The sequence below is a fragment of the Bos taurus genome, chromosome X (assembly GCF_002263795.3).
Source record: "Bos taurus isolate L1 Dominette 01449 registration number 42190680 breed Hereford chromosome X, ARS-UCD2.0, whole genome shotgun sequence".
Taxonomy (NCBI): domain Eukaryota; kingdom Metazoa; phylum Chordata; class Mammalia; order Artiodactyla; family Bovidae; genus Bos; species Bos taurus.
Window position 1 is genome coordinate 82,582,362 of NC_037357.1, and position 24,262 is coordinate 82,606,623.

At 39.3% G+C, this 24,262-nt stretch overlaps 1 protein-coding gene across 5 annotated transcripts in view; it reads left to right on the top strand.

Moving 5' to 3' along the window:
- OPHN1 (oligophrenin 1) overlaps positions 1 to 24,048 on the top strand; it is a 627,113-nt gene extending 603,065 nt beyond the window's left edge. For all 5 annotated transcript variants that reach the window (XM_024988791.2, XM_024988795.2, XM_024988793.2 and 2 more), the window contains 4 exons: positions 13,098 to 13,263; positions 14,355 to 14,405; positions 18,827 to 18,868; positions 20,085 to 24,048. In XM_024988791.2, coding sequence (XP_024844559.1) covers positions 13,098 to 13,263; positions 14,355 to 14,405; positions 18,827 to 18,860 — 251 coding nt within the window. In that variant the 3' untranslated portion in view covers positions 18,861 to 18,868; positions 20,085 to 24,048. The remainder of the gene's footprint in view (positions 1 to 13,097; positions 13,264 to 14,354; positions 14,406 to 18,826; positions 18,869 to 20,084) is intronic.
- Positions 24,049 to 24,262: the final 214 nt, after the last annotated feature.

Sequence of the window (24,262 nt, forward strand, 5' to 3'; positions counted from 1 at the left end):
CCAACTTACATTCACGCCAACAGTGCCCGAGGGTTCCCATCTCTCCACACCCTCTCTAGCATTTATTGTTTGTGGATTTTTTGATGACAGCCATTCTGGCTGGTGTGAGGTGATAATTCACTATAGTTTTGATTTGCGTTTAAATAGCAATGTTGAACATCTTTTGGTGTGCCTCTTGACTATTTGTATGTCTTCTGTGGAGAAATGTCTACTTAGGTCTTCTACCCATTTGTTGATTGGGTTGTTTGTTTTGATGCTGATAAGTGTCATGAGCTGTTTATAAATGTTGGAGTCTAATCCCTTGTCAGTCACATAATTTACAAATATTTTCTCCCAACCTGTGGATTGTCTTTTCATTTTTTATTGTTTCCATCGCTATGCAAAATCTTTTGAGTTTAAGTAGATCCCATTTATTTATTTTTGTTTTAATTTCCATTATTCTTGGAGTTGGATTAAAAAAAGATATTGCTGCAATTTACATCAGAGAGTGTTCTGCCTATGTTTTCCCTTGGGAGTTTTATAGTGTTTGGTTTCACATTTAGATCTTTAATACATTTTGAGCCTTCTTTGTTTATGGTGTTAAAGAATGATCTAATTTCATTTTTGCATGTAACTTTCCAGTTTTCCCAGCACGATTTGTTGAAGAGAGTTTCTTTCAATCATTGTGTAGTCGTGCTTCCTTTGTCATAAATTAATTAACCATAGGTGCAAGGGTTTATTTCTGGGCTTTCTATCCTGTTCCTTGGACTATATTTCTATTTTGTGCCAGTACCATACTGTTTTGATAACAGTAACTTTATAGTATAGTCTTAAGTCAGGGACCTATTCCTCCAGCTCTTTCTCAAGATTGCTTTGGCTATTCAGGGTCTTTTGTATCTACATAAATATCTTGAGATTTTCTGTTCTAGCTCTCTGAAAAAATGTCATTGTTAATTTGATAAGAATTGTGTTGAGTCCAATCCATGAGCATGGAATATCTTTCCGTCTGTGTGTGTCTTCTTCATTTTCTTTCATCAGCATCTTATAGTTTTGGGAGTACAGGTCTTTTTACTCCTTAGGTAGATTTATTCCTAGTTATTTTGATCTTTTTGGTGTGATGGTAAATGGAATTGTTTCTTGAATTTCTCTTTCTGATCTTTCCTTGTTAGTGTATAGAAATGCAAAAGATTTCTGTTGTTAATTTTGTAACCTGCATCTTTATCAAATTCATTGATTAGCTCCAGTAGTTTTCTGGTGTCATCTTTAGGGTATTCTATTTATAGTATCATGTCATCTGCAAAGAGTGGTGATTTAACTTCTTTTCCAATTGAATTCCCTTTACTTTCTTTCTTCATCTGATTTCTCTGACTTCCAAAACTGTTGAATGAAAGTGGTGAGAGTGGACTTCCTTATCTTGGCCCTGATTTAGAGGAAATGCCTGCAGCTTTTCACCAATAAGTAAGATGCTACTGCTGCTAAGTCGCTTCAGTCATGTCTGACTCTGTGCGACCCCATGGACTGCAGCCTACCAGGCTCCTCTGTCCATGGAATTTTCCAGGCAAGAGTACTGGAGTAGGGTGCCATTGCCTTTTCCAATACACCCTACTATATATAAAATAATAATCAACAAGGACCTCCTGTATAGTACAGGGAACTCTACTCAATATTCTGTAATAATATATATGGCAAAAGAATCTGATAAAGATTGATGTTAGCTGTAGGTTTGTCATATATAGCCTTTATTATGTTGAGGTATGTTCTTTCTGTGCCAACTTTCTGCCAAGATTTTTATCATAAATGGGTGCTGTAATTTGTCAAAAGCTTTTCCTGCATTTATTGAGATGATCATATGTTTTTTATTCTTCAGTTTGTTGATGTGGTTTATCACATTGATTGATTTGCAGATATTGAAAACTCTGCATCCCTGGGATGAATCCCACTTGATCATTTTGTATGTTCTTTTTAATGTATTGTTGAATTCAGATTGCTAGTATTGCTAGTTTAGGATTTTTGCATCTATGTTTATCAGTGATGCATGTGTGCATGCTAAGTTGCTTCAGTTGTGTCCAACTGTTTTTGATCCTATGGACCATAGCCCACCAGTCTCCTCTGTCCATGGGATTCCCCAGGCAAGAATGCTGGAAGATTGCCATGCCCTCCTTCCAGGGATCTTCCTGACCCAGGGATCAAACCCACGTCTCTTAGGTCTACTGCATTGGCAGGTGGGTTCTTTTCCACTAGTGCTATCAGTGATATTGGCCTGTAATTTTATTTTTTTTGGTATATGTTTTCCTGATTTTGATATCAGGGTTACGATGGCCTCATAGACTGAATTTGGAAGTTTCCTATCTTCTGCATTTTTTTTTTTTTTGGAAAAAGTTTGAGAAGGATAGGTTTTAACCCTTCTCTACATGTTTGATATAATTCACCTGATGTGAAGCCCTTAGGTCCTGGACTTTTGTTTTTTGAGAGTTTTTCAATCATAGTTTCAATTTCAGTACTTTTGATTCATCTGTCCATATTTTTTATTTCCTCTTGGTTCAATCTTGGGAGACTGTACCTTTCTAAAAATTTGTCCATTTATTCAAGGTTGTCCATTTTATAGGCATACAGTTTCTCATAGTAGTCTCTTATGATCCTTGGTATTTCTGTGGATCAATTATAACTTCTCCATTTTCATTTCATATTTTGTTGATTTGAGTCCTCTCCCTTTTTTCTTGAGTCTGGCCAAAAGTTTATCAATTTTGTTTATCTTTTCAAGGAACAAGATTTTAGTTTCATTGATCTTTCCAGTTGTTTTCTTTGTCTCTACTTCATTTATTTCTGCTCTGATCTTTATGATTTCTTTCCTTCTATTAACTTTAGGGTTTTTTTGTTCGTTTTTCTCTGGTTGTTTTAGGTGTAAAGTTAGGTTGTTTGAGATTTTTCTTATTTCTTGAGGTAAGATTTTATAAATTTCCTTCTTAGAACTGCTTTTGCTGCACCCCGTAGGTTTTGGACTGTTGCACTTTCATTTTCATTTGTCTCTAGGTATTTTTAATTTCCTCTTTGATTCCTTCAGTGACCCATTTGTTGTTTAGTAACATATTGTTTAACTGCCATGTGTTTGTGTTTTTATGATTTTTCCTTGCAGTTTATTTCTAATCTAACGTTGTGATCTATAAAGATTCTTGAAATCATTTCAATTTTTTTTAATTTTCCAAGGCTCATCTTTGTTTATTTTCATTTTATTGCATTTTGTTTATCAATGAAAATAGTTCTTTGATGGAATCTTTAGAATTTTCTTTAGATAAAACAAAACAATGTGGTAGTTTTACTTTTCCCTTTCCAATTTAGATGCATCTTATTTATTTTTCTTGCCTAATTGCTCTGGCTAAGACTTCCAGTTTTATGTTTAATAAGAGTGATGAGAGTGGGCATCCTTGTCTTACTCCTTTTCTTGAAGGGATAGCTTTTGGTTTTTCACCATTGAGTATGATGTTAGCTACACATATATAATATGCAGTCTGTAACCTTCACTATGTTGAAGTACTTCCTTCTATACCCATTTTGTTGAGAATTTTTATAATTTGTGAGTATTGAATCTTGTCAAATACTTTTTCTGCCTCTATTGAGATATTTTTTTATTTTTCATTTTGTTCAGTTCAGTTCAGTTGCTCAGCCGTGTCCGACTCTTGGCGACCCCATGAATTACTCAAACTCATGTCCATCAAGTCATGTTAATGTGCTGTAAACATTGATTGATTTGCACATAATGAACTATCCTTGCATCCCTGGAGTAAATCTCACTTGATCATGATGTTTGATATTTTTAATGTATTGTATTTGATTTGCTAATATTTTGAGATTTTTTACATCCATGTTTACCAGGGATAATGGCCTATAATTGTGTGTGTGTGTGCATGTGTTGTCCTTGTTTGGTTTTGGTATCAGGATAATGTTTGCCTTGTGAAATAAGTTAGGAAGTGTTCTCTCCTCTTTAATTTTTTAGAAAAACTTGAGGAAAATACATATTACATCGCCTTTGAATGTTTGATATAAACCACCTGGGAAGCTGTCTGGTCATGGACTTTTGATTATTAGAGGTTTTGTTTACTGCTTTAATCTCTGTATTAGTAATCAGTCTATTCAGATTTTTCTATTTCTTCATGACTTAGTTTTGGAAGATTGGGATTCAAAGAATTTGTCCATTTCTTCTAGGTTGGGCAATTTGTTGACATATACTTTTAGCTGCTCATATCATTGTCTTACAATTATTTGTATTTCTGTGGTATCTGTTATTTCTGTTCTTTCATTTCTAATTTTATTTATCAGAGACTTTTACTTTTCTCCTTTTTTCTTAGTGTCTAGCTAAAGGTTTATTAATATTTCTTTTCATCATTTCAAAGAATCAGCTCTTAGTTTCTTTGACCTTTTCTATTACCTTTTTGGTCTCTGTTTCAATTTACTTTCACTCTGATCTTTATTATTTCTTTTCTTGTACTGACTTTGGGCTTCATTCCCCCCCCCCCTTTTTTTTCTAGTTCATTTATGTGTAAGGTTAGATAGTTTCTTTGAGGTTTATTATTTTTGTTTTTAAAAGGTTCTTTATTTATTATTTATGTTTGGTTGTGCTCAGTCTTCATTGCTGTGTGGACTTTAGTTGAAGCAAGAGGGGGCTACTCTCTAGTTGCAGTGTACAGGCTTCTCATTTCAGTGGCTTCTCTTGTTGCTGACATGGGCTCTAGGGCATTCAAGCTTCAGTAGTTGCAGCACTTGAGCTCAGTAGTTGCGGTTCCTGGGCTTTAGAGAACAGGTGCAATAGTTGTGATGAATGGGCTTAGTTGCTCTGTGGCATGTGGGATCTTCCTAGACCAGAGATCAAACCTGTGTCCCTGCGTGGAGGCAGATTCTTTACCACTAAACCACAAGGGAAACCCTAAATTTTATATATTGGGGTAGCCTCTATTGCTATAAACTTCTGTCTAGTACCACTTTTGCTGCATCTAATATATTTAAGTATGCCATGTTTTCACTTTTACTTGTCTTTAGGTAATTTTCAATGTCTACTTTAATTTATTTGTTATCTCAATAGTTGTTCAGTAGTATGTTGTTCATTCTCCACATATTTATAATTCTTAAATATTCTTATAGTTGATTACTAGTTTCATTCCATGATTAGAAAAGGTGCCTGATATGATTTCAATTTTCTTAAATTTATTGAGACTTATTTTTTGTCCCAACATATAGTCTTTCCTTGAGAATGTTCCATGTGCACTTGAGAGGAACATATATTCTGCTACATTTAGATGGAATGTTGTGTATGAACCTATTAAGTCTATCTGCTCTACTGTTTCATTTAAGACTTCTGTTTCCTTGTTAACTTTCTGTATGGATGATCTATTAATTGATGTAAGTGAGGAGTTAAAGTCCCCTACAATTACTGTGTCGCTATCAATTTCTCACTTTTTTGTTGTTGTTCAGTCACTAAGTCATGTCCAACCTTTTGTGACAATATGGACTGCAGCACGCCAGCCTTCTCTGTCCTTCACTATTTCCTGGAGTTTGCTCAAACTCATGTCCATTGAGTCAGTGATACCATTCAACCAGTTACCTCTTTCAATTTAAGCCTGAATTTTACAATAAGGAGCTCATGATCTGAGCCACAGTCAGCTCCAGGTCTTGTTTTTGCTGAGTGTATAGAGCCTCTCCATCTTCAGCTGCAAAGATATAATCAATCTGATTTATATATTGACCATCTGATGATGTCCATGTGTAGTGTCTTCTCTTGTGCTATTGGAAGAGGGTGTTTGCTGTGACTAGTGCGTTCTCTTGGCAAAACTCTGTTAGCCTTTGCCCTGCTTCATTTTGTACTCTAAAGCCAAACTTGCTTGTCACTCTAGGTATCTCTTGACGTCCTACTTTTGCATTCCAGTTCCCTCTGATGAAAAGGACATCTCTTTCTGGTATTAGTTCCAGAAGGTATTGAAGGTCTTAATAGAACTGTTCAACTTCAGCTTCTTCATCATTAGTGGTTGGGGCGTAGATTTGGATTATTGTGATGTTGACCACAAAGGATGAGATGGTTGGATGGCATCACTGACTCAATGGACATGAGTTTGAGCAAGCTCTGGGAGATGGTGAAGGGCAGGGAAGCCTGGAGTGCTGCAGTCCATGGGGTTACAAAGTTCAAACACACCTGAGCAACTGAACAACAACAGCAACTGTGATGTTGAATGGTTTACCTTGGCAATGAACCAAGATCATTCTGTCATTTTTGACATTGCACCCATGAACTGCATTTCAGATTCTTTTGTTGACAATGAGGGCTACTCAAGTCCTAAGAAATCTATAAATGTTATGATTCTTTAGTTATGGTCATTTGATAGAGAATGGGGAGGGAGGGAACAAGTTGAGCTGGAGAGGCAGATCCAATTTATAGTAAAAGTCATGTTAAAGTCCAAGGTTAAACATAAATTACAAGGAAATACAATTTGGTATAAATACCACTAAGCTGAAAAGGCTTAGTGAAGCCTCAGGTGTGACTTAGGCTCCAGAGTCTCTGAGACGTGAATGTGAATCTTGGTCCTGCTTCATCCTAGTTGTGGGACCTTGGAGAAGTCACAGCCTCTCTGAGCCCAGTTTCCTAACTTGTAAAATGAAGATATTTATGTGTATAGGATTGCAATAATGATGAAATGAGATACCTATATAGTTAGCACATAAGGAGTATTCAGTTTAAGGTAGCATTTATTTTGATTTTACAGGCATCCAGTTACTAACTACATGATCTTAATGAGGTAAACTTCACTTCTCTGAGCCAGTTTTCTCAACTGTAAGTGAAGACAATGCCTATATTGCAAGCAAGATTTTTTTTTGGTGTTTGAGTAAGATTAGGTATACAGAACTTCTGGTAATATAATAGAAGTTTGAAAATGATAGTGCTGCTGCTACTGCTGCTAAGTCGCTTCAGTTGTGTCCAACTCTGTGCAACCCCAGAGACGGCAGCCCACCAGGCTCCCCCGTCCCAGGGATTCTCCAGGCAAGAACACTGGAGTGAGTTGCCATTTCCTTCTTCAATTCATGAAAGTGAAAAGTGAAAGTGAAGTCACTCAGTCGTGGCCGACTCTTAGCGACCCCATGGACTGCAGCCTACCAGGCTCCTCCATCCACGGGATTTTCCAGGCAAGACTACTGGAGTGGGGTGCTATTGCCTTCTCCGGGTGCTACTGATTGGGTAACAGCCTTTTAGGAAATGGCAGGCATGGAAGATTGTAGATGTTTATTCTTCTATATTCTAGAGCTGATGAGAAGCCTCAAGCTCTAAATGTTGAGGTTATAAAAGAGCTCAGAGCTATTTTTTCCACCCTCAGCCTCTCTCTGACCATGCCAAACACTCAGAAATAGGAGGACCATTGATAAGGGGAAGGGGCAAGGAAGGCTTCTTAGCCATCTTCCTCAAAGTCCAGCCTTTTGACAATCCTACCCCAGGGAACTCTCCCTTAACCCATCTCTTTTGGCACCCAAGTTTGACCCTTTAGTGTGGATGCTGAGTTACAATATCCATGCTTATTTTCCATGAGTATGACTCATTCTTCAACTCAGTTTTAAGCCTCTGGATGGCAAAGTCTATGTCAAATCATTTGTTTGCATCTCTTGTGACAGCATAAGGCTGGGCAAAAAAAAAAAAAAAAAAAAAAACCCTCAAGAAACACTCAATAAATTGAATACCTTTCAGTTTATATTTTAGAATAACCCTCATATTTCGGTATATCATGTTTGTGTGTATCACAGATGGCACAAATGGGGACTTGAAAATGGAAAGCTTTTCCTGTTGTCCTTCTAATGGAGTGAGCTACATTTTTCTTTTCTCAATGAATATTAAATAACATCTAAATGCAAAGCAATGTACTTGGGCCCTTGCTGACTACAGAGAAGGATCTCACCTAGATCTAGCTCTCAGGTTGCTCCATCTTAATCAGGGAGGTAAAACCAACAAAACAAAGAGCCCTGAATCAAAGTACAAGGTGATTGGTGCTGTAAGAGTGAGAGAAAGGAATTTGCAGCATATTAGGCTTCCAAAAGATATGAAACTTAAGTTGAATCTTGATGGATGATGCAAATTGCGGTATATAATAAGGAATAGAGGGCATCTGAGAAAGAGATTATTAATTGTAGGATGTGTACGTGGAACAAGAAGTAATACGATTTGTGTAGACTATAGGATATGTGAAGAGGAATGGTGGAAAGGTAGACCAGAATGATCAGTTGAATTGAGACCGAAGAAGGTAATAAATTCCAGGTTTAAAAATGTTTGTGCTTATACTGCAGATAACAGGGAGCTGTGAAATCTAAATCTAACTATTATCTATCTAGCTATCTGGAGATTTTTTTTCAAACTAGTTAGGTACATGATCAGAACAGTCTTTTAGAGTAGCATATGAAGGTCAGCAGGGAAAGATATAGGCCTATAGACTTATATCATGGACCCATTGATCTGGAAAGCAGTCCAAGTCCACATTGTAAAGGTAGGGAAATGATCCATTCAAGGTCACACAGCAAGTTAGTTTTAGTATTAATACTGAAATCTAGGTCTCTTGACTCCTGGGTATTGTTACTCTTCCCTATCTAACTCAGTTTGACTTGTGGCTTTGCTGTGACATTAGAGGTAAGAGAGAACAACATTGGGGTCTTTCAACCAAGAAAGCCCTTTGCTACTACTTTGAAGTTCGACTTATAATGAAACATCCATTTGTAGCTCCCAATAAAGAACCTTACAGCTGAACTGGTGAATCCGCCTGCAATGCAGGACACCATGGTTCAATTCCTGGGTGGGGGATATCCCCTGGAGAAGGGATAGGCTACTCACTCCAGTATTCTCAGGCTTCCCTGGTGGCTCAGATGGTAAAGAATCCACCTGCAATGTGGGACACCTGGCTTTGATCCCAGAATTGGGAAGATCCCCTGGAGAAGGGAGTGGCTACTCACTCCCTTATTCTGGCCTGGAGAATTCCATGGACAGAGGAGCCTGGCAGGCTACAGTACATGGGGTCACAAAGAGTCGGACATGACTTAGTGACTTTCACTTTCATAAAGAGCCTAGGAAGATGCAAGTCTAATGACATTTGTTTTACAAGGCCTTAGGTTGATGTCTATTTGGATGTGCCTGCAACTGGTAAATGAATAGGTTTCATGTTTCAGGGAGTGTCATCCAGTTCTCTCATCAAAGGAAATGATAGCCTTAGGGTGGACACAGCTTCAGGTAGAAATGTTTTCTGGCTCTGACTGAAGTGTATGCTTCCTATCCAGTACTCACTCCAGCAACCAGTAGAAATGGAACAGTGTTGTCAATTGTTTTAATCTGATCTGCAGGTGAGCAAGCACCATCATGTGGCTAGAGGTTCTCAACTATGGCTATACATAGCGTCACTTGGGGAACTTTTAGAAAATATCCATACCCAGGTCCTACCCTAATCAATTAAACTGGGATCTCTGGCTATTCGGTCCCCAGTACTATATAATTTCAATGTTCTCTATGTTTAGCCAGGGTTGAAAATCACTGGTACTTGTGACTACTTGGGCTTTGGAAAGTAGATAGATCAGGATCTATTGCCAATTAACTATGAGGTTGCTTCTCATCTCTCTGTTTCCTCAGCTGTAGAACAGGTATAATACTTTTTATCTTTCAGGGTTATGGCTAGTGTTAAATGAGAATATGTGCATAAAGCACTGACTATAGTATCATAGTATCTAGAACAGAGCAGGTGTTCAATTAAAATGGTAGCTAAATTTTTATCACTTATTTTATTATCATTATCATTATTGTTATCATTTATAACTTTTTCCTTTTTAATTTATTTTTTATTGAAGGATAATTGCTTTACAGAATTTTGTTGTTTTCTATCAAACCTCAGCATGAATCAGCCATGGGTATACATATACCCCTCCCATTTGAACCTTCCTCCTATCTCCCTCCCCATCCCACCCCTGTAGATTGATACAGAGCCCCTGTTTGAGTCTCCTGAGCCATACAGCAAATTCCCGTTGGATATCTATTTTACATATGGTAATGTAAGTTTCCATGTTACTCTTTCCATACATCTCACCCTCTCCTCCCCTCTCCCCATGTCCATAGTCTATTCTCTATGTCTGTTTCTCCACTGCTGCCCTGCAAATAAATTCTTCAGTACCATTTTTCTAGATTCCATATATGTGCATTAAAATATGATATTTATCTTTCTCTTTCTGACTCACTTCATTTTTACTACTACTAACAACAACACAGCAAACACTGGGAAGAACAGTGGATGCAGAAATAGGAGTTATAAGTCTTAGTCCTCTCTCTACCACTTACTTAATTATGTGATCGTGGATGAGTGAGTTCACCTTTCCAAACCTTAGTTTACTTCTCTGTAAAATGGAAAAGATAAGACCCATCTGCTATTCTTTCCTCACAAGCTTATTGTGAACATCAATAGTTATCTGGAAGAGTACTTTGAATGGTATAACATTTTAGAAAACTTAGATTATTATTATTATTTTGGTCATTATTTAGCTACAATTCTGTGTACATGACCTGGTGCTAAGGGGAATGATGTGTCCAGAAATGTAAGATACAGCCTAGATGGGGAGACAGAATTTCTCTGTGTGTGACTGAATAGTACTTGGCTCATATCACCATTAGAGCACAAATCATACCGTATTATCATTATCATTTTTTTTCATATCTGTCTCCCTCACAAGAATGACTAGCTAGAGGAATGAAAAAACCCTACAGAGCAATATATGTATTTTATGAGCATTTACATGGATGGAAATTACCTATGCCAGGTGGAGTGTTCAGAGGATTGAGATTTGAGCTGAGTGTTTAGGGGTGGTTTCAGTACAGATTGGGCTTCCCAGGTGGCTCAGGGGGTAAAGCATCTGCCTGCAATGCGGGACACCCAGGTTTGATACCTGGATCAGGAAGATCCCCTGGAGAAGGAAATGGCAACCCACTCCAGTATTCTTGCCTGGAGAATCCCATGGACGGAGGAGCCTAGTAGGCTACAGTCCATGGGGTCGCAAAGAGTCAGACATGACTAAGCAACTTCACTTTCTTTCTTTTCTTTTTCTTTCAATACAGATCAAACATGAAAACAGGGGTATATATCAGACAAGAAGCAGGGCAGAGTCTAACACTTACTTATCCCAGCTGTCACCTAGGTACTCTCTATCAGCCATCTAATTTAGTTCTTAAAACTACCTCGTGAGGAGGGGTTATTATACCCATTTCTCAGCTGAATACCTTGATAGTCAAAGAGTTGAAATAACTGTCCAGGGTCTCACAGCTTAAAAGTAGCAGAACAAGGCCTGAAAGCCAGATCTGCCCAACTCAAGACTCTGTACTTTCTACACTGTACCATACTGTCTCATCTAAAAGTAAGAACCAAGGGATTGCTTTGATAGGGCCAGTGAGGAGACTGGTTTAACAAAAGTAGAGCTGGAGTTAAAGTCCAGTGTTAGTGCCTGGGATAATAATTTGGGACCAACTCATAGAGGGCCTTGAATTTTTGCTAGGGAGTTTGAACTTTATCCTGTACGTTTTATAGCCACTGAGAAATCTAGAAAAGCAATTTTCAAATACTTAAGGATTATGGATTAAAGTTGATTTTTTTACATTTACCTTAAAAAGTTTTGTAGAAGAAAAAATGATTATCAAGGTTTACTGACAAAAACTGAGTGAATATCAAAATCTGATAACACTCTTGCATAGTTACACATGTGTCTATTTCCGGATGGGGTTCATCAGGCCATGAATATTTCTGTGGCCTTTTCTTCAGTTAATATTATTTTATATGAATACGTTTTTCACCTAGCCTAAATCCTTGTTATTTCATGCATAATATGTATTGGTTAAATGCCTGTAAGAATTTAATTATTTCCTTTGTGCTTGAGTCTGACTTTGTGCTACTAAGAAACATGTTTTTGTGCTGATTGCTTATTTTTTCCTCTTGGGTTAATTTCTTTGGTCTGTTCTTCAAAGTGGATCAACTGGATCAATGAGCATGAACTGTCTCATATATATCATTTTGCATTTCATCCACATTGTTCCACAATTCTTGATGTCAGGCTATCTAGATAGAGTAAGCCCACTGTATAGTGCTACGAGCAATGTGTGCATGCATCTGTTCCAATATACTCCTGCCAGAACTGTTTTATTAAAAAAATTATGTGTATTTATTTTGTGCTGAGTCACATGGAGACTAGAGACATAGAGGTAGAAAGTTCAGTTAGGAGACTGCTACAATAGTCAAGGTTTAAGTGAAAAGAACCTGATTTTTTGGTGATGATGACTATAACAAATTCATCATCGGATATTGACCAAGCACCTGCTATGTGTCAGTCATAATACTAAACATGTTAGTGAAAAGTGAAAGTGAAGTCGTTCAGTCATGTCCGACTCTTTGCGACCCCATGGACTGTAGCCTATCAGGCTCCTCCGTCCATGGGATTTTCCAGGCAAGAGTGCTGGAGTGGATTACCATTTCCTTCTCCAGGGGATCTTCCTGACCCAGGGATCGAACCCGGGTCTCCCGCATTGCAGGCAGACACTTTACCATCTGAGCCAGTACCTAAGTAAATTCTCCTAATGCCTCTGTAAGATAATGTATTATTGGTCTTAATTATATAGTTGAAGAAACTGAGACTGAGCAAATTGATATCCTCAGTTCAGTTCAGTTCAGTTGCTCAGTCATGTCCAACTCTTTGTGACCCCATGTACTGCAGCATGCCGGGCTTCCCTGTCTATCACCGACTCCTGGAGCTTACTCAAACTCATGTCCATCCATTCAGTGATCAGATATTGACTAAGCACATGCTATGTGTTTTATTGGTCTTTATATAGTTGAAGAAACTGAGACTGAGCAAATTGATGCCCTAGGTGACACAAATATGAAGTTTCAGAGCTGGAGTTCAAACATAGACTAGACTATCTGAAGGGATAGCTGCTAGAATAATTTTTTAATCCAGAATTGTTAGTAACCAAAAAGAAATGGGGACCAAGAAAGGTGGCCAATATCACTGCAATATCGGGTACCTCCTGAGGAGTAGTGTTCCATTTGGCTAACTGTCCAAATTTTTGTTGTTCTCTCTTCCAGGAGACTCTGACAGTTTCAGCAAAGTGCGGCCTCCAGGAGAAAAGCCAACCATCATCAGACCCCCAGTGAGGCCTCCAGACCCTCCCTGCCGGGCAACTACTACCCAGAAACCAGAACCAAAGCCAGATGTTATGGCTGGCAATGCAGGGGAAATCCCATCATCTGTGTAAGTAGGGCTGTTTTTCAACCTTGACCTAAAGCCCACCTTAGATCACTAAGAATGCTTTTAAGATTACCATTATGGTTGTAAAGGGTGTACAATGCACAACCCTGGGGCATCATTCACTTCATAGTGAAGGGAACTGTCATAGACCAGCCCTGTTCAGAGTTTTCTACTCAAAGCTTAAGGCTGGGAGAGTTTTCCTAAGAGCTTTCCTAAGCTGAAGTGTTTAAAACTTAATGCCTGATAGGAGACCCATTTTTCTTAGTTGCCCTGATCTCTGTAGGGTAATAAGATTACCTGCTGCTTTCATGCTTCCTTGGCCTGGAAATTTTTTATCTTATTATTACTACTTGTTTTAAAGTAATTTAATGAACAGATTTGTTCATTTTACTTGTACTTTAAGGCTTTTTTAAAAAAAGAGAAAGTATGATTTTAAAAATTTTCCTAAATGACTCTCATTCTCCATAGAGCATCTTACAGGGTAAGAACAGAACGAATATCCAGCAGGCCTTCCTGAGGCTGGCTTGCAAGCCAAGATACCAGGGATAGAGCAACTAAGATGGGGCCACAGCACCCCTTAGGGACCTGCCTTGCTTGGCCACAAAACTAGCCTGGCTGGCCTCTCTGTAGCCAGTGCCTGGGACCACTCTCAGTATCCTGCTTCCTGGTTTTCCTTTTTCTTGTGTTTATTGTCTCATAATTGTAAAATTGAGGAAGTAAGAAAATAAAAGCCTCTACCGCTTGGACTGATTAGCTAAGTGTATTTACATAATGCCAAAAACTATACTCTGAAACCAAGAACTTGTTTCACTTATTTCTCCCAAGACTAGCCTGAATGCATATCATACTTAGAACATTCTGAACCAAGGGGAAGCAGAGGGTATCAGCCATAGCCTTGGGAGTGCCTATGGTGTCTGAGCCATTTCACATTCTGATATGTAGATTTTCCCTCAGACCCAGATCCTTTGTAAGCTAAGGCAGAACGTGGCATTGGTGGCCTGTCTGGTTCATATTTTATTCTCCTTTCCATTGGCCATTGGTTCTCACACATATTTCAGAGCAGTTGATGGGACTTGGTTGACTTCTGTTTGCAGAGTGGCTTCCAGGACCAGATTCTTTGAAACAGCTTCCCGGAAAACAGGAAGGTAAGAGATGCAGGTGACAGAACTGAAACCAAATCACTTTTTAACAAATGCATCATGAGTGTGTCATTTACTCTCTTAACATTCCCCTTTTCTGTTTCCTGTAGCTCTGTCTCTGTCTGACTGTGTTTGTTCCTTTCTCTCCCCCAACACTGTCTTTCTGTCTCCCCAGTCTTAACTTGTGTTTCTGCCTTTTCCCTATACCTGTGTGTCTCTCTGCCTTTGTCACTCTTACCTATTTGTTTCTTTTACACTATTTCTTTCTCCGTCTCTGTAATTCTCAGTCTCTTTATCTCTCTTTGTGTTTTTTCTTATGTCTCTGTTTCTTTGTCTCTCAGTTTCCCTATCTCTTTGACTCTTTTTTTCTCTCTCTCTCCATGTCTCTCTTTCTTTGTCTGTCTCTATATTTGTTGTCTCTGCCTCTCTGACTCTGTTTTTCAATCTCTCTCTCTCTCTCTCTCTCTCTCTCTCACACACACACACACACACACACACAGAGTACTCACATGCCAAGTGGTATTGCAAAAATATTATGCTCATTGTAGGTCTTTTTTTTTTTTAGTTTGCTTATTTAGATCCTATTTTATTCTAAAAGGACAACAGATAGAAATATATAGAGTGCAACATTCTAACAAAAACAGCCTTAGAATGAGCATAGTCCTGATTCCAGAGGTAAGCATTAGACTTAGGTGGTTGTTTTCAAACTGGCTGCACATATAAATCACCTGGAAAATTTTGAGGGAAAAGAAAATGAACACAGATTCCTACCTTGCACTCTAGACTCATTTAAACAGAATCTCCAGGAGTAGGACCTGGGAATCTAGGTTTTTACATTTCTTTCCTTTCTTCCTTCCAATTAATTTGTTTTTAAAATTCTTCAAGTGCTGGTATAAACTTTTCAAGGCCTATCATTTGGGACCCGTTAGATTGGAACACCTGGAGAAATGATTGCTTATCCTTCAGGGACTCTTCTGTGAGTTCACTTAGTGTTGCTTATCAGAGAGATCAAAATTGTGTTTCCTGGTTGGTAATAGGAGTGTAACTCTTCTGGGTGTTCAATTAAAAGCAGAGTAATATGCTTTTACCAGCACTGGAGCTGGGATAGGTTAGACATCATTTAGTTAAAATTGTGGGCCCTGACTCACCAGGACATGATTCTGAATAGCAGGCCACTCAAATTCTGCTTGGCAGTCAGCCACATGGAACTCTAGTCTAGACCATATTCTCCTTAGACAATAATTTACCATTTATTCTACCATAACAGATGAAAGCAAGGTCAAAGCCTTAGATTTCTTTTACTAATATAATGAAGATAAAGTTTTTACCTAGAATATTTTTTGAAGCAGGCTTAATCAGATAGCCTTGAGGGGAAAAAAAGAAAAACAGAAAGAGACACCTTAATATTCTTAAAGCATCTGCCTATAAGCAGGACTATTTACTACTTCTGGGTAGTCCTTCCTCCCTCCCTAGGATAAGCCATACGATAAATAAATACCAGGAAAATAGAATAAAACAATCTTGAGTTAACAGAATGAAGTGCGCATATCTAAAGGAAAGCTTTTTAGAGGTGGTGGTATCTGAGATGGAACTTGAAAGGTGGGTAGAATACACTGAAAATGAGAACGATTGCTCTGTAGCCTTGAACAGGGAACCAAGGCATTGAGCTGTACATGTACTAGGCATGAACAAAGTCCAGTAGAATCTTTAAGGCAGTTTGATTTCTAATAGGGAAACTGTAGCCAAACTGGTGTTGAAAATGTGGAAAGATTGGTAACCATTGCCTAGGCTTTGTCATAGTGCTCAGAGAAATCTTGGACCAACTGCAACATAGGGTACTATGGCCAAAGCAGGCACTTCAAGATGGAGGATGACCCTACCAGTCCTATAGTCAGGCCTCTGGAACCTAAATTTAATCCTCTTCCTTATCCCCAGATTCTATCTTGGCAGGAGTGTGTGTAAGACCAAGCTGGGTACACCAGTCCTCCAATATGTCATGAGTCACCTGCCTAGGTACCTACAGAGTCCTCCCACTCAGCATCCACATGACAAAAGCACCCCTTCCGTCTAGACCCACTTTTAAAAATTAATTTATTTATTTTAATTGTAGGCTAATTACTTTATAATATTGTGGTGGGTTTTGCCATAAACTGACATGAATCAGTCACGGGTGTACATATGTCCCCCCCATGCTGAACTCCCTCCCTTCTCTCTCCCCATCCCACCCTGGTGCACTGCACCACCAGCTTTGAGCGCCCTGTTTCATGCATTGAACTTGGACTGGTCATCTATTGCACATATGGTAATATACATGTTTCAACACTATTCTCTCAGATCATCTCACCCTTGCCTTCTCCCACAGAGTCCAAAAGTCTGTTCTTTATATCTGTGCCTCTCTTGCTGTCTCGCATATAGGGCCATCATTACCATCTTTCTAAATTCCATATATATATATATGTGTGTGTTAATATACTGTATTGGTGTTTTTCTTTCTGACCCCAGTTTTGTAACCACCATTTTCATCAGTGCATCTACATGCTGGCTGCTGGTCAAAATTCTTAGACTAGCCACAGTCAGTCTCATCTCATCACTAATGAAAATGATAATCTATTTAACCTTTGCTGTGCCCCTTTTTGCCTCCAATTTGTACACCTGACTATATGTAACCTGATATTTGAATGACCTCACTTTTCATTTATCTCTCTTATACAACAATTTAAAAATTAAAAACTCAAAAGAGAAAGGAGGGGAAAATATTTCAGTAAGACAGAACCACTTATGCAACGCAAGGTCACAAAGTGCTTAGTGTTCCACTTTGGCTGGAATGTTGGGGTGAGGGGAAGGAAGCTCAGCTGGAAGTGAGACCAGGAAGATGGATTGGGGCCAGATTGTAAAGGCCTTATATACCATACCAAGGAGTTCAGTCTTTATTCTCTAGTCATTATGAAGAGCTTAAAAGCTTAAAAAATGACAATGCATATTCTAATCTGCATGAATTATTTTGAAATACACACACTTTCTGTTGGTAAAGAGGAAGATAGGAGAGTAAAACCTGAAGGCAGTGAGACCAATTAGGAGGCTAATCATCCTAGCAAGAGTTGATGAGGTCCTGATATATGGCATTGTTAGCAGGAATAGAATGAAAGGATAGATTCGAGGTAGACTCAGTAAGACCTTGGAGAAGGCAATGGCACCCCACTCCAGCACTCTTGCCTGGAAAATCCCATGGACGGAGGAGCCTGGTGGGCCGCAGTTCATGGGGTCGCTAAGAGTCAGACAAGACTAAGCAACTTCACTTTCACTTTTCAGTTTCATGCACTGGAGAAGGAAATGGCAACCCACTCCAGTGTTGCCTGGAGAATCCTAGGGACGGGGAAGCCTGGTGGGCTGCCGTCTATGGGGTTGCACAGAGTCAGACACGACTGAAGCGGCTTAGCAGCAGCAGCAGTAAGACCTTAATGACTTTTCAAATATGGAACATTGGAGAAGGATGAAGAGAGAAAAAGTCTAACTTGGACAGCTGGGTAGATGGTAGCAATAGTAAATCATGGTGGAACAGGTTTTGTGGAAAACTTTCTCTGATCAATTTTGGACACAGTGTGTATTAAGATTCTGTGTGACATCCAGATAGTAATGACCAATGGGTAACTACAACTTAGACTAGTAATTGGTACTGGACCTACATACATTTAGGGGTAGAATTATTGAGTACCGACACTGTACAAATTTATTCACATATATTACAATATGAATAGTAGCCTTTGGGGGTGAAGGTGGGGTCTCAGTGCTTGATGGGGATTGAAATCATGAATGGGAATAAGATCACTCAGGGAGTAGGTATAAATAGACTTAAGAGAGAGGAGAAAAACAATGTTGAGAACATAGCCCTGGGACCAGCTGTTGTCTGGGATTTTCTGCCCACATTATATGGACTTTAATTATCCAGGGTTTTCTCTTTCCTCCAACCATCTCTAGACAAGGTGACCCTAGGGCTGATCTAAAGAATCAAGATCCAGGCAAAGCTTGTCTGGTCTCTGAGGCAAAGGAAGATTCATGTTCCATACAAGGCATTTGCCTTTCCTCTTTGCCCTTCTCTCATTGGAGATAATCATAGAATGTAGTCTTTGGTCTTAGGCCAATTTCTCTGGTCTCCCCTAGCCTCCCATTGTATGACACTCAAAGGATTGTGGTAGCACCTGAAAGGTGTTTTTGTGTCTGGGACACTGGGCTCTCTAAATCTGCTAGAGAGGTAGCCTAACCTATAACCATGGAGTGAGATGTTTTGAAATATCTGGATGGAATCACTTCCTAATTTTTCAAATGGCCGGATTGGCACGGCCTTAGAAGGGTTACCCACCCACTTGTTTTGCCTTTCCAGTTCTGATTTCTAGAGTCTTAGTGAAATGTCTTTCATCCTTTACCCGCAGTTCTCAAGGCAGACTTCCTGGAGATGAGAGTTGAGGCCTCAGGTATGTAGTATCCTCTTCTGATTACAAAACCTTGTTACACATATGCCTTCTTTATGAGATCTGAGTTTTTGAGAACTGGAATGCCATATAGGTCCAGAGGGTGGGAATTAACCTCCGTGACTCAGTTTACTACTTTGTAATTACATGATCCTTATACTTACTGTCTTTTTATACTGAGGTTCTCTATGTTTTTAAGTTTACTTTCTCTTTCTTTCTCTCTCAGCCAAACTACAGTATAATTATATGAATTGCCTTTGAATCAAGGTCATTAGAAATCCTAGATTGTGACATTTGGGGCAATTACATTTCCTTTCCTGGGCCTCAATTTCCTAATATGTAAAATGAAATGTTTGGAACCTTTTAATTCTGACATCCTTTGGGTCTGTAAGAATATCAGTAAACTCTCATTTGATATTTTGGTAGGTCCAAAGAGTCTACCTTAGTATTTGTAGAAGGATTTCATTCCTTCAGCCCAAATCACTATTTCATACTCCTTGAATCTTCATCCTTAGTTCTTTGTATATGTCAAATGCAAAGTGCTTTCACATCCATTAACTCATTTAGTCCATATCAAATGTCAAAAATAAGGAAGATAATATGTTTCACTAAACATATAAAGAAACTGAGGTTCAGAGGGGATACGTAACTTACTAAGATCACCAGAGCCATGGAGATCATGGAAATTTCTTTCTCTGCCTAGTTCTGATTGACAGTCAGATTGTTGGCATGATATAAACCAATACATGCATAAACAAGATCCAGGTATCTGGAGCAGAGCTTTCCACGTACTCCTCAGCCTTCCTTTTCTTCCTATCACTGCCAGTCCTCAGAAGGTCTGTGGGTAGATAAGCTTTTTCTTATCAGCTCTCATAAAGGTAAAGTCCCAGTAAAAGGAAATCTGGAGTTATTGTAGGGCCATAAAGGCAGTGACCATTCCGCAAGGGGTGGGGGGGCGGGTAATCTCAGAGATATCAGGCTTCTATATCCCCTGTAGACTTTTTGAGGATTAGAGTTCAGGCTAAAAGCACAGGGTTTCCAGCCCTGATTATAGCACCATATTGGGACTGGTCTATGGAATGAGTTATAAGGGCTTTTTCCTAGCCAGCTGCTGTTGCTCAGCAGATTTGCTACCTACCACAAGAGGCCCTACTGCCCAGTGGCTATTAAGTGCTTAACCAATCATAGCTAATTCCTTACTCTCTTCTTTCCCTTTCAGGTTGTAAAATCCTTGGCCTCAGGGGACCCTTTCCAGATTCTAGAAGGGTCTTCTTCAAACCCTTGTGTGCTGAAGAGCAGATTCTTCCTGTCCCTGCACCTTCAGGCTCTGGGAGGCTATAAAATAAGGGGCACATGTCCTATACACAAGTTTATTTCTCCTTTGTATTCTGTCTTCATTCCCCTAGAAGGTCTATCTTGAGCTCCTATAAGACTGTGAATGGTTGAACTTCCTCAAGCCAGACTGCAGAAACCAAGCTGTCCACTGACCTGAGTCGAAGAGAGGAGCTCAGTTTTCAACTGTTCTCTGAACTTCCTGCCTCCTCAAAAGGCCATCTATCTCTGAAAGATTTGGGGCTAAAGATTGATCTCAGAAGTCTTACCCTGAACTAAAAGTTACTTGAGTTGGGGCCATTGATTACCTTGGAAGTAAGGGAGTAGGAATGTTTGCTGAATTTCAGAGGCTCTTATCATGTCTTTCTTACTGAAGATATGGAACCTAGTGCCAGTTTGGAGCTCTGGCATGGTACCACATTGCCAAGAATGCATCTGCTCCTATGGCCCAGACAGAAAGAGTGATGCCTCTATACTCCCTCCAATGTGGACTCAGGAAGGTGGCCTTCCTGCTTTTACATACTTAGGACAAATCTGCAAAGCATGTTTTGCATGTCAAAGCCTATGTCTACTTGAGTTATTCTTCTTCCTGCTTTGTCCTAACAGCTTCCTTTCCAAGCAATCAGAAAGAAACAAAAGCTTAAAACAGTTCTTTTTTTTTTTTTTTTTTTTTTAAGGCGGACTGCATTTGTTCTGTAGGAGTTCCATTTTGGGATCAAATGCTGGGGAAAATTGTTAAGATGGATAAAGGCCAGGTAGTTGTCATTGTTGTTTCATGTTTGCTGTTTGAAGATAAGCTATTTTATCGCCTGAGAAAAACAGTTCTTAACCCAGTATCTATGGACTCAGGAACTTCATAAAGCCTCTGAAATGGTATGTAGACTTCCACAACAATGTGCCTTTTCTGAGGAAATGGTCCATAACATTCTAGTGAATTTCAAATTGGACCTGTGACATAATAAAGATTAAGAACCACAGCCCTTGAGACAAAAGACTCTTTTTACAATTCCTAAAATAATTGATTAGAAAGGCCTTTCAGTATTATTTAGTCAAACTGCTTAGTTTACTATTGTGGAAACTGAGGCAGAGCAAGTTAGCAGCTGTGCCTAAACAGGATCCAATATCCCTACTCAAGGTTCTTTCAATTATACCATGCTTATTAAGCAAAGGGCCTCATGATTGGTAGCTTTAGGGGCCACCATTTTGAGAGTTTGGCTTTTACCCTCTTTCTTGAGCCACATATACTTGCCACCAAATGGGACTTCCAGAACTAAGCTCCTGGTCTTCCTCATTTGATGTTTCAATCATTGAAAAGGAACTAAAACACAATTAATTAGTGAAGTGAGTCAGAAATCTGACAAGTAGACATTTCTGATTCCTATTTGTTGAAGAGAAGCTGCTGGAAAAAGTGTCACCACTTGTTCCCATACAGGTGCCTTGATTTAAGGATAGGTTTTAAGATAGCCTGTCTTTCAGTTCAGTTCATTCACTCAGTCGTGTTCGACTCTTTGCGACCCCATGAATCGCAGCACGCCAGGCCTCCCTGTCCATAACCAACTCCCAGAGTTCACTCAAACTCATGTCCATCGAGTTGGTGATGCCATCCAGCCATCTCATCCTCTGTTAAATCTGTGTAATTTTGGGTTGGCCAAAAATTCATTCAGGTTTTTCCATATGATGATACAGAAAAACCCAAATGAACTTTTTGACCAGCCCAATATAATGTGGTCCAGTGTGAGAGAAAGGACTTTCCTATTGGACTCTTCTAGCAAGGCCCCACTAGTGCACTTACTATAGTATCAAGAAGAAGCATAGACATGGGGAAAAGAGGAGGTGAGAGATGGGGTGATGAGAAGAGAATGCATACATGCACTAACCAACTCTGAGATGCCTTTGGAACAGTGTTACTGAAAGGCAATAGCTACTTTCAAGATTTAACTCTGCTGCTGCTGCTAAGTCACTTCAGTGGTGTCTGACTCTGTGCGACCCCATAGACAGCAGCCCACCAGGCTCCCCCGTCCCTGGGATTCTCCAGGCAAGAACACTAGAATGGGCTGCCATTTCCTTCTCCAATGCATGAAAGTGAAAAGTGAAAGTGAAGTCGCTCAGTCATGTCCGACTCTTCGCGACCCCATGGACTGCAGCCTACCAGGCTCCTCCACCCATGGGATTTTCCAGGCAAGAGTACTGGAGTGGGTTGCCATTGCCTTCTCTGAGATTTAACTCTAAGTATGGCTTATTGATGAGTTAGTGACATGTTATCTGACATAAACACACTGAGAGACTTTGTGGAAATAATTTAGTAGAAATTTGACAACATTCTTAATGAAGGTGTATCCAAGTGGCCATATTGAACTCTCAGCTCTACCCAGTCTCAAAGGTCAAGTTGCTAAGAAACCAGGAGCAAGTAAGCCAAGTGGCTACCATTCTACCTGCTGCTCACCCCCAAACAGAATCTCTGTGAGGCCTGGTGGACTCAGTCAGGAAGTACTTATTGAGCCCTAATCTCAGAGCTGTGGACTCTCTGTTCTGTCCCATTAGATGACTAACTAAACCAAGCAGGTATGCAGATTTTAGCCACAGAAGCAGTGTCCATTCGAGCCTCAGTACTTTTGAAGATATTAGAGATATGGGTTCACTGTGGTTTCCTTGGGGGGAAATTCCACAATCAGTTTGTATTCCACCACAAATATTGAGAGATTATTGAGAACCAGAGAAAATGAAAGTCACTCAGTTGTGTCCAAATCTTTGCGACCCCATGGACTGTACAGTCCATGGAATTTTCCAGGCCAGAATACTAGAATGGGTAGCCTTTCCCTTCTCCAGTTCTTCATCCCAACCCAAGGATCAAACCCAGGTCTCCCGCATTGGATTTTCCAGGCAAAAGTACTGGAGTGGGAGAGAAACTGGCTAATGGATGAACTGTAAATCTTGAGCTGACAGTGATAGCATTTATTAAGCACCTACTAAGTGCTAGGTGCTTCATATACACTATATCCTTTAGTCCCTACAACAATCATACAAGTGGGTACTATCCTCATCTTACAGATAAAGGATTTATGGCCCAGCAGGCTAAAATAACTGGCACAAGGTCACACAAGTAAACAACTGTTTTTCTAATCCAGGTCTCTCTGATTCTGCACTCCATATTGTTTTCCTTTTGTAATATAATGGCCATATTACTGGAGCTGACATGACTCTCTGACCCTTGCCTGATTAACAAAATATTAAAAGGCAAGCATTTGAGGGGAAGGAGGGAATGCAGGTCCAATTTACTGGGGAAGAAAAAACTGGGCTGAAAGTGATTTCTGTTATGTTTCCTCCTCCCATTCAGTATGACCATTTGTTATGGTTTTTAAAAAGATCATTTACTTTTACCTTGTGACACGAAAGATTTATTTTTGTTGGTAGTTGTCAAATCCTTGGCTTAGGGGCTTTTCAAAGAAAAAAAGGCCCTTCTATATGTCTGTTACTTCCCCAAAGTTCTAGCATGTGCAGTGTCACCCTGAGACTGGTGACATCCACACATGTAGTTTGACAAAATGAAATGATCTTGGTGCTTCTGCAATACTTGATGCCTTGGGATCAAATCCCTATTAAGGGTTTTCTGTGGTGACAGCAAAAGTTAAGAGATGATTTAGAATAAAAAATATTAGTGAATTTTTTGTTTAAAAAATATGAGGGATATTGTACAGCCACTGAGGGGCAAAACTCAGCATCCAAGTTGAGTAATAAGTGGTGTCATGTAGACTATATCTAAAATAAGTTGCTATTATGTGAAAGAATCCTTCCCTTTTCAAGAAGTTCTTTAATTCTGTAATAACTAAAATAAATAAAGTAATGAAAAAGTACTTCTGTGACTAGAAAAATTGCTTTTGAAAGAATGTAGATCAATGATACTATGTTTAATATAGCTGCCTCTAATGGCCTTGACACATTACAAGCCCAGAAAAAGCTTCAGAAGCATTTAAAAATTGCAGAGAAAAGCAAGATACCTTGAAGAGATGTTTCTGATGAAGAAAAGCCTCCATTTTCATAAGGAAAAGAATCATTTGATACCAAGGA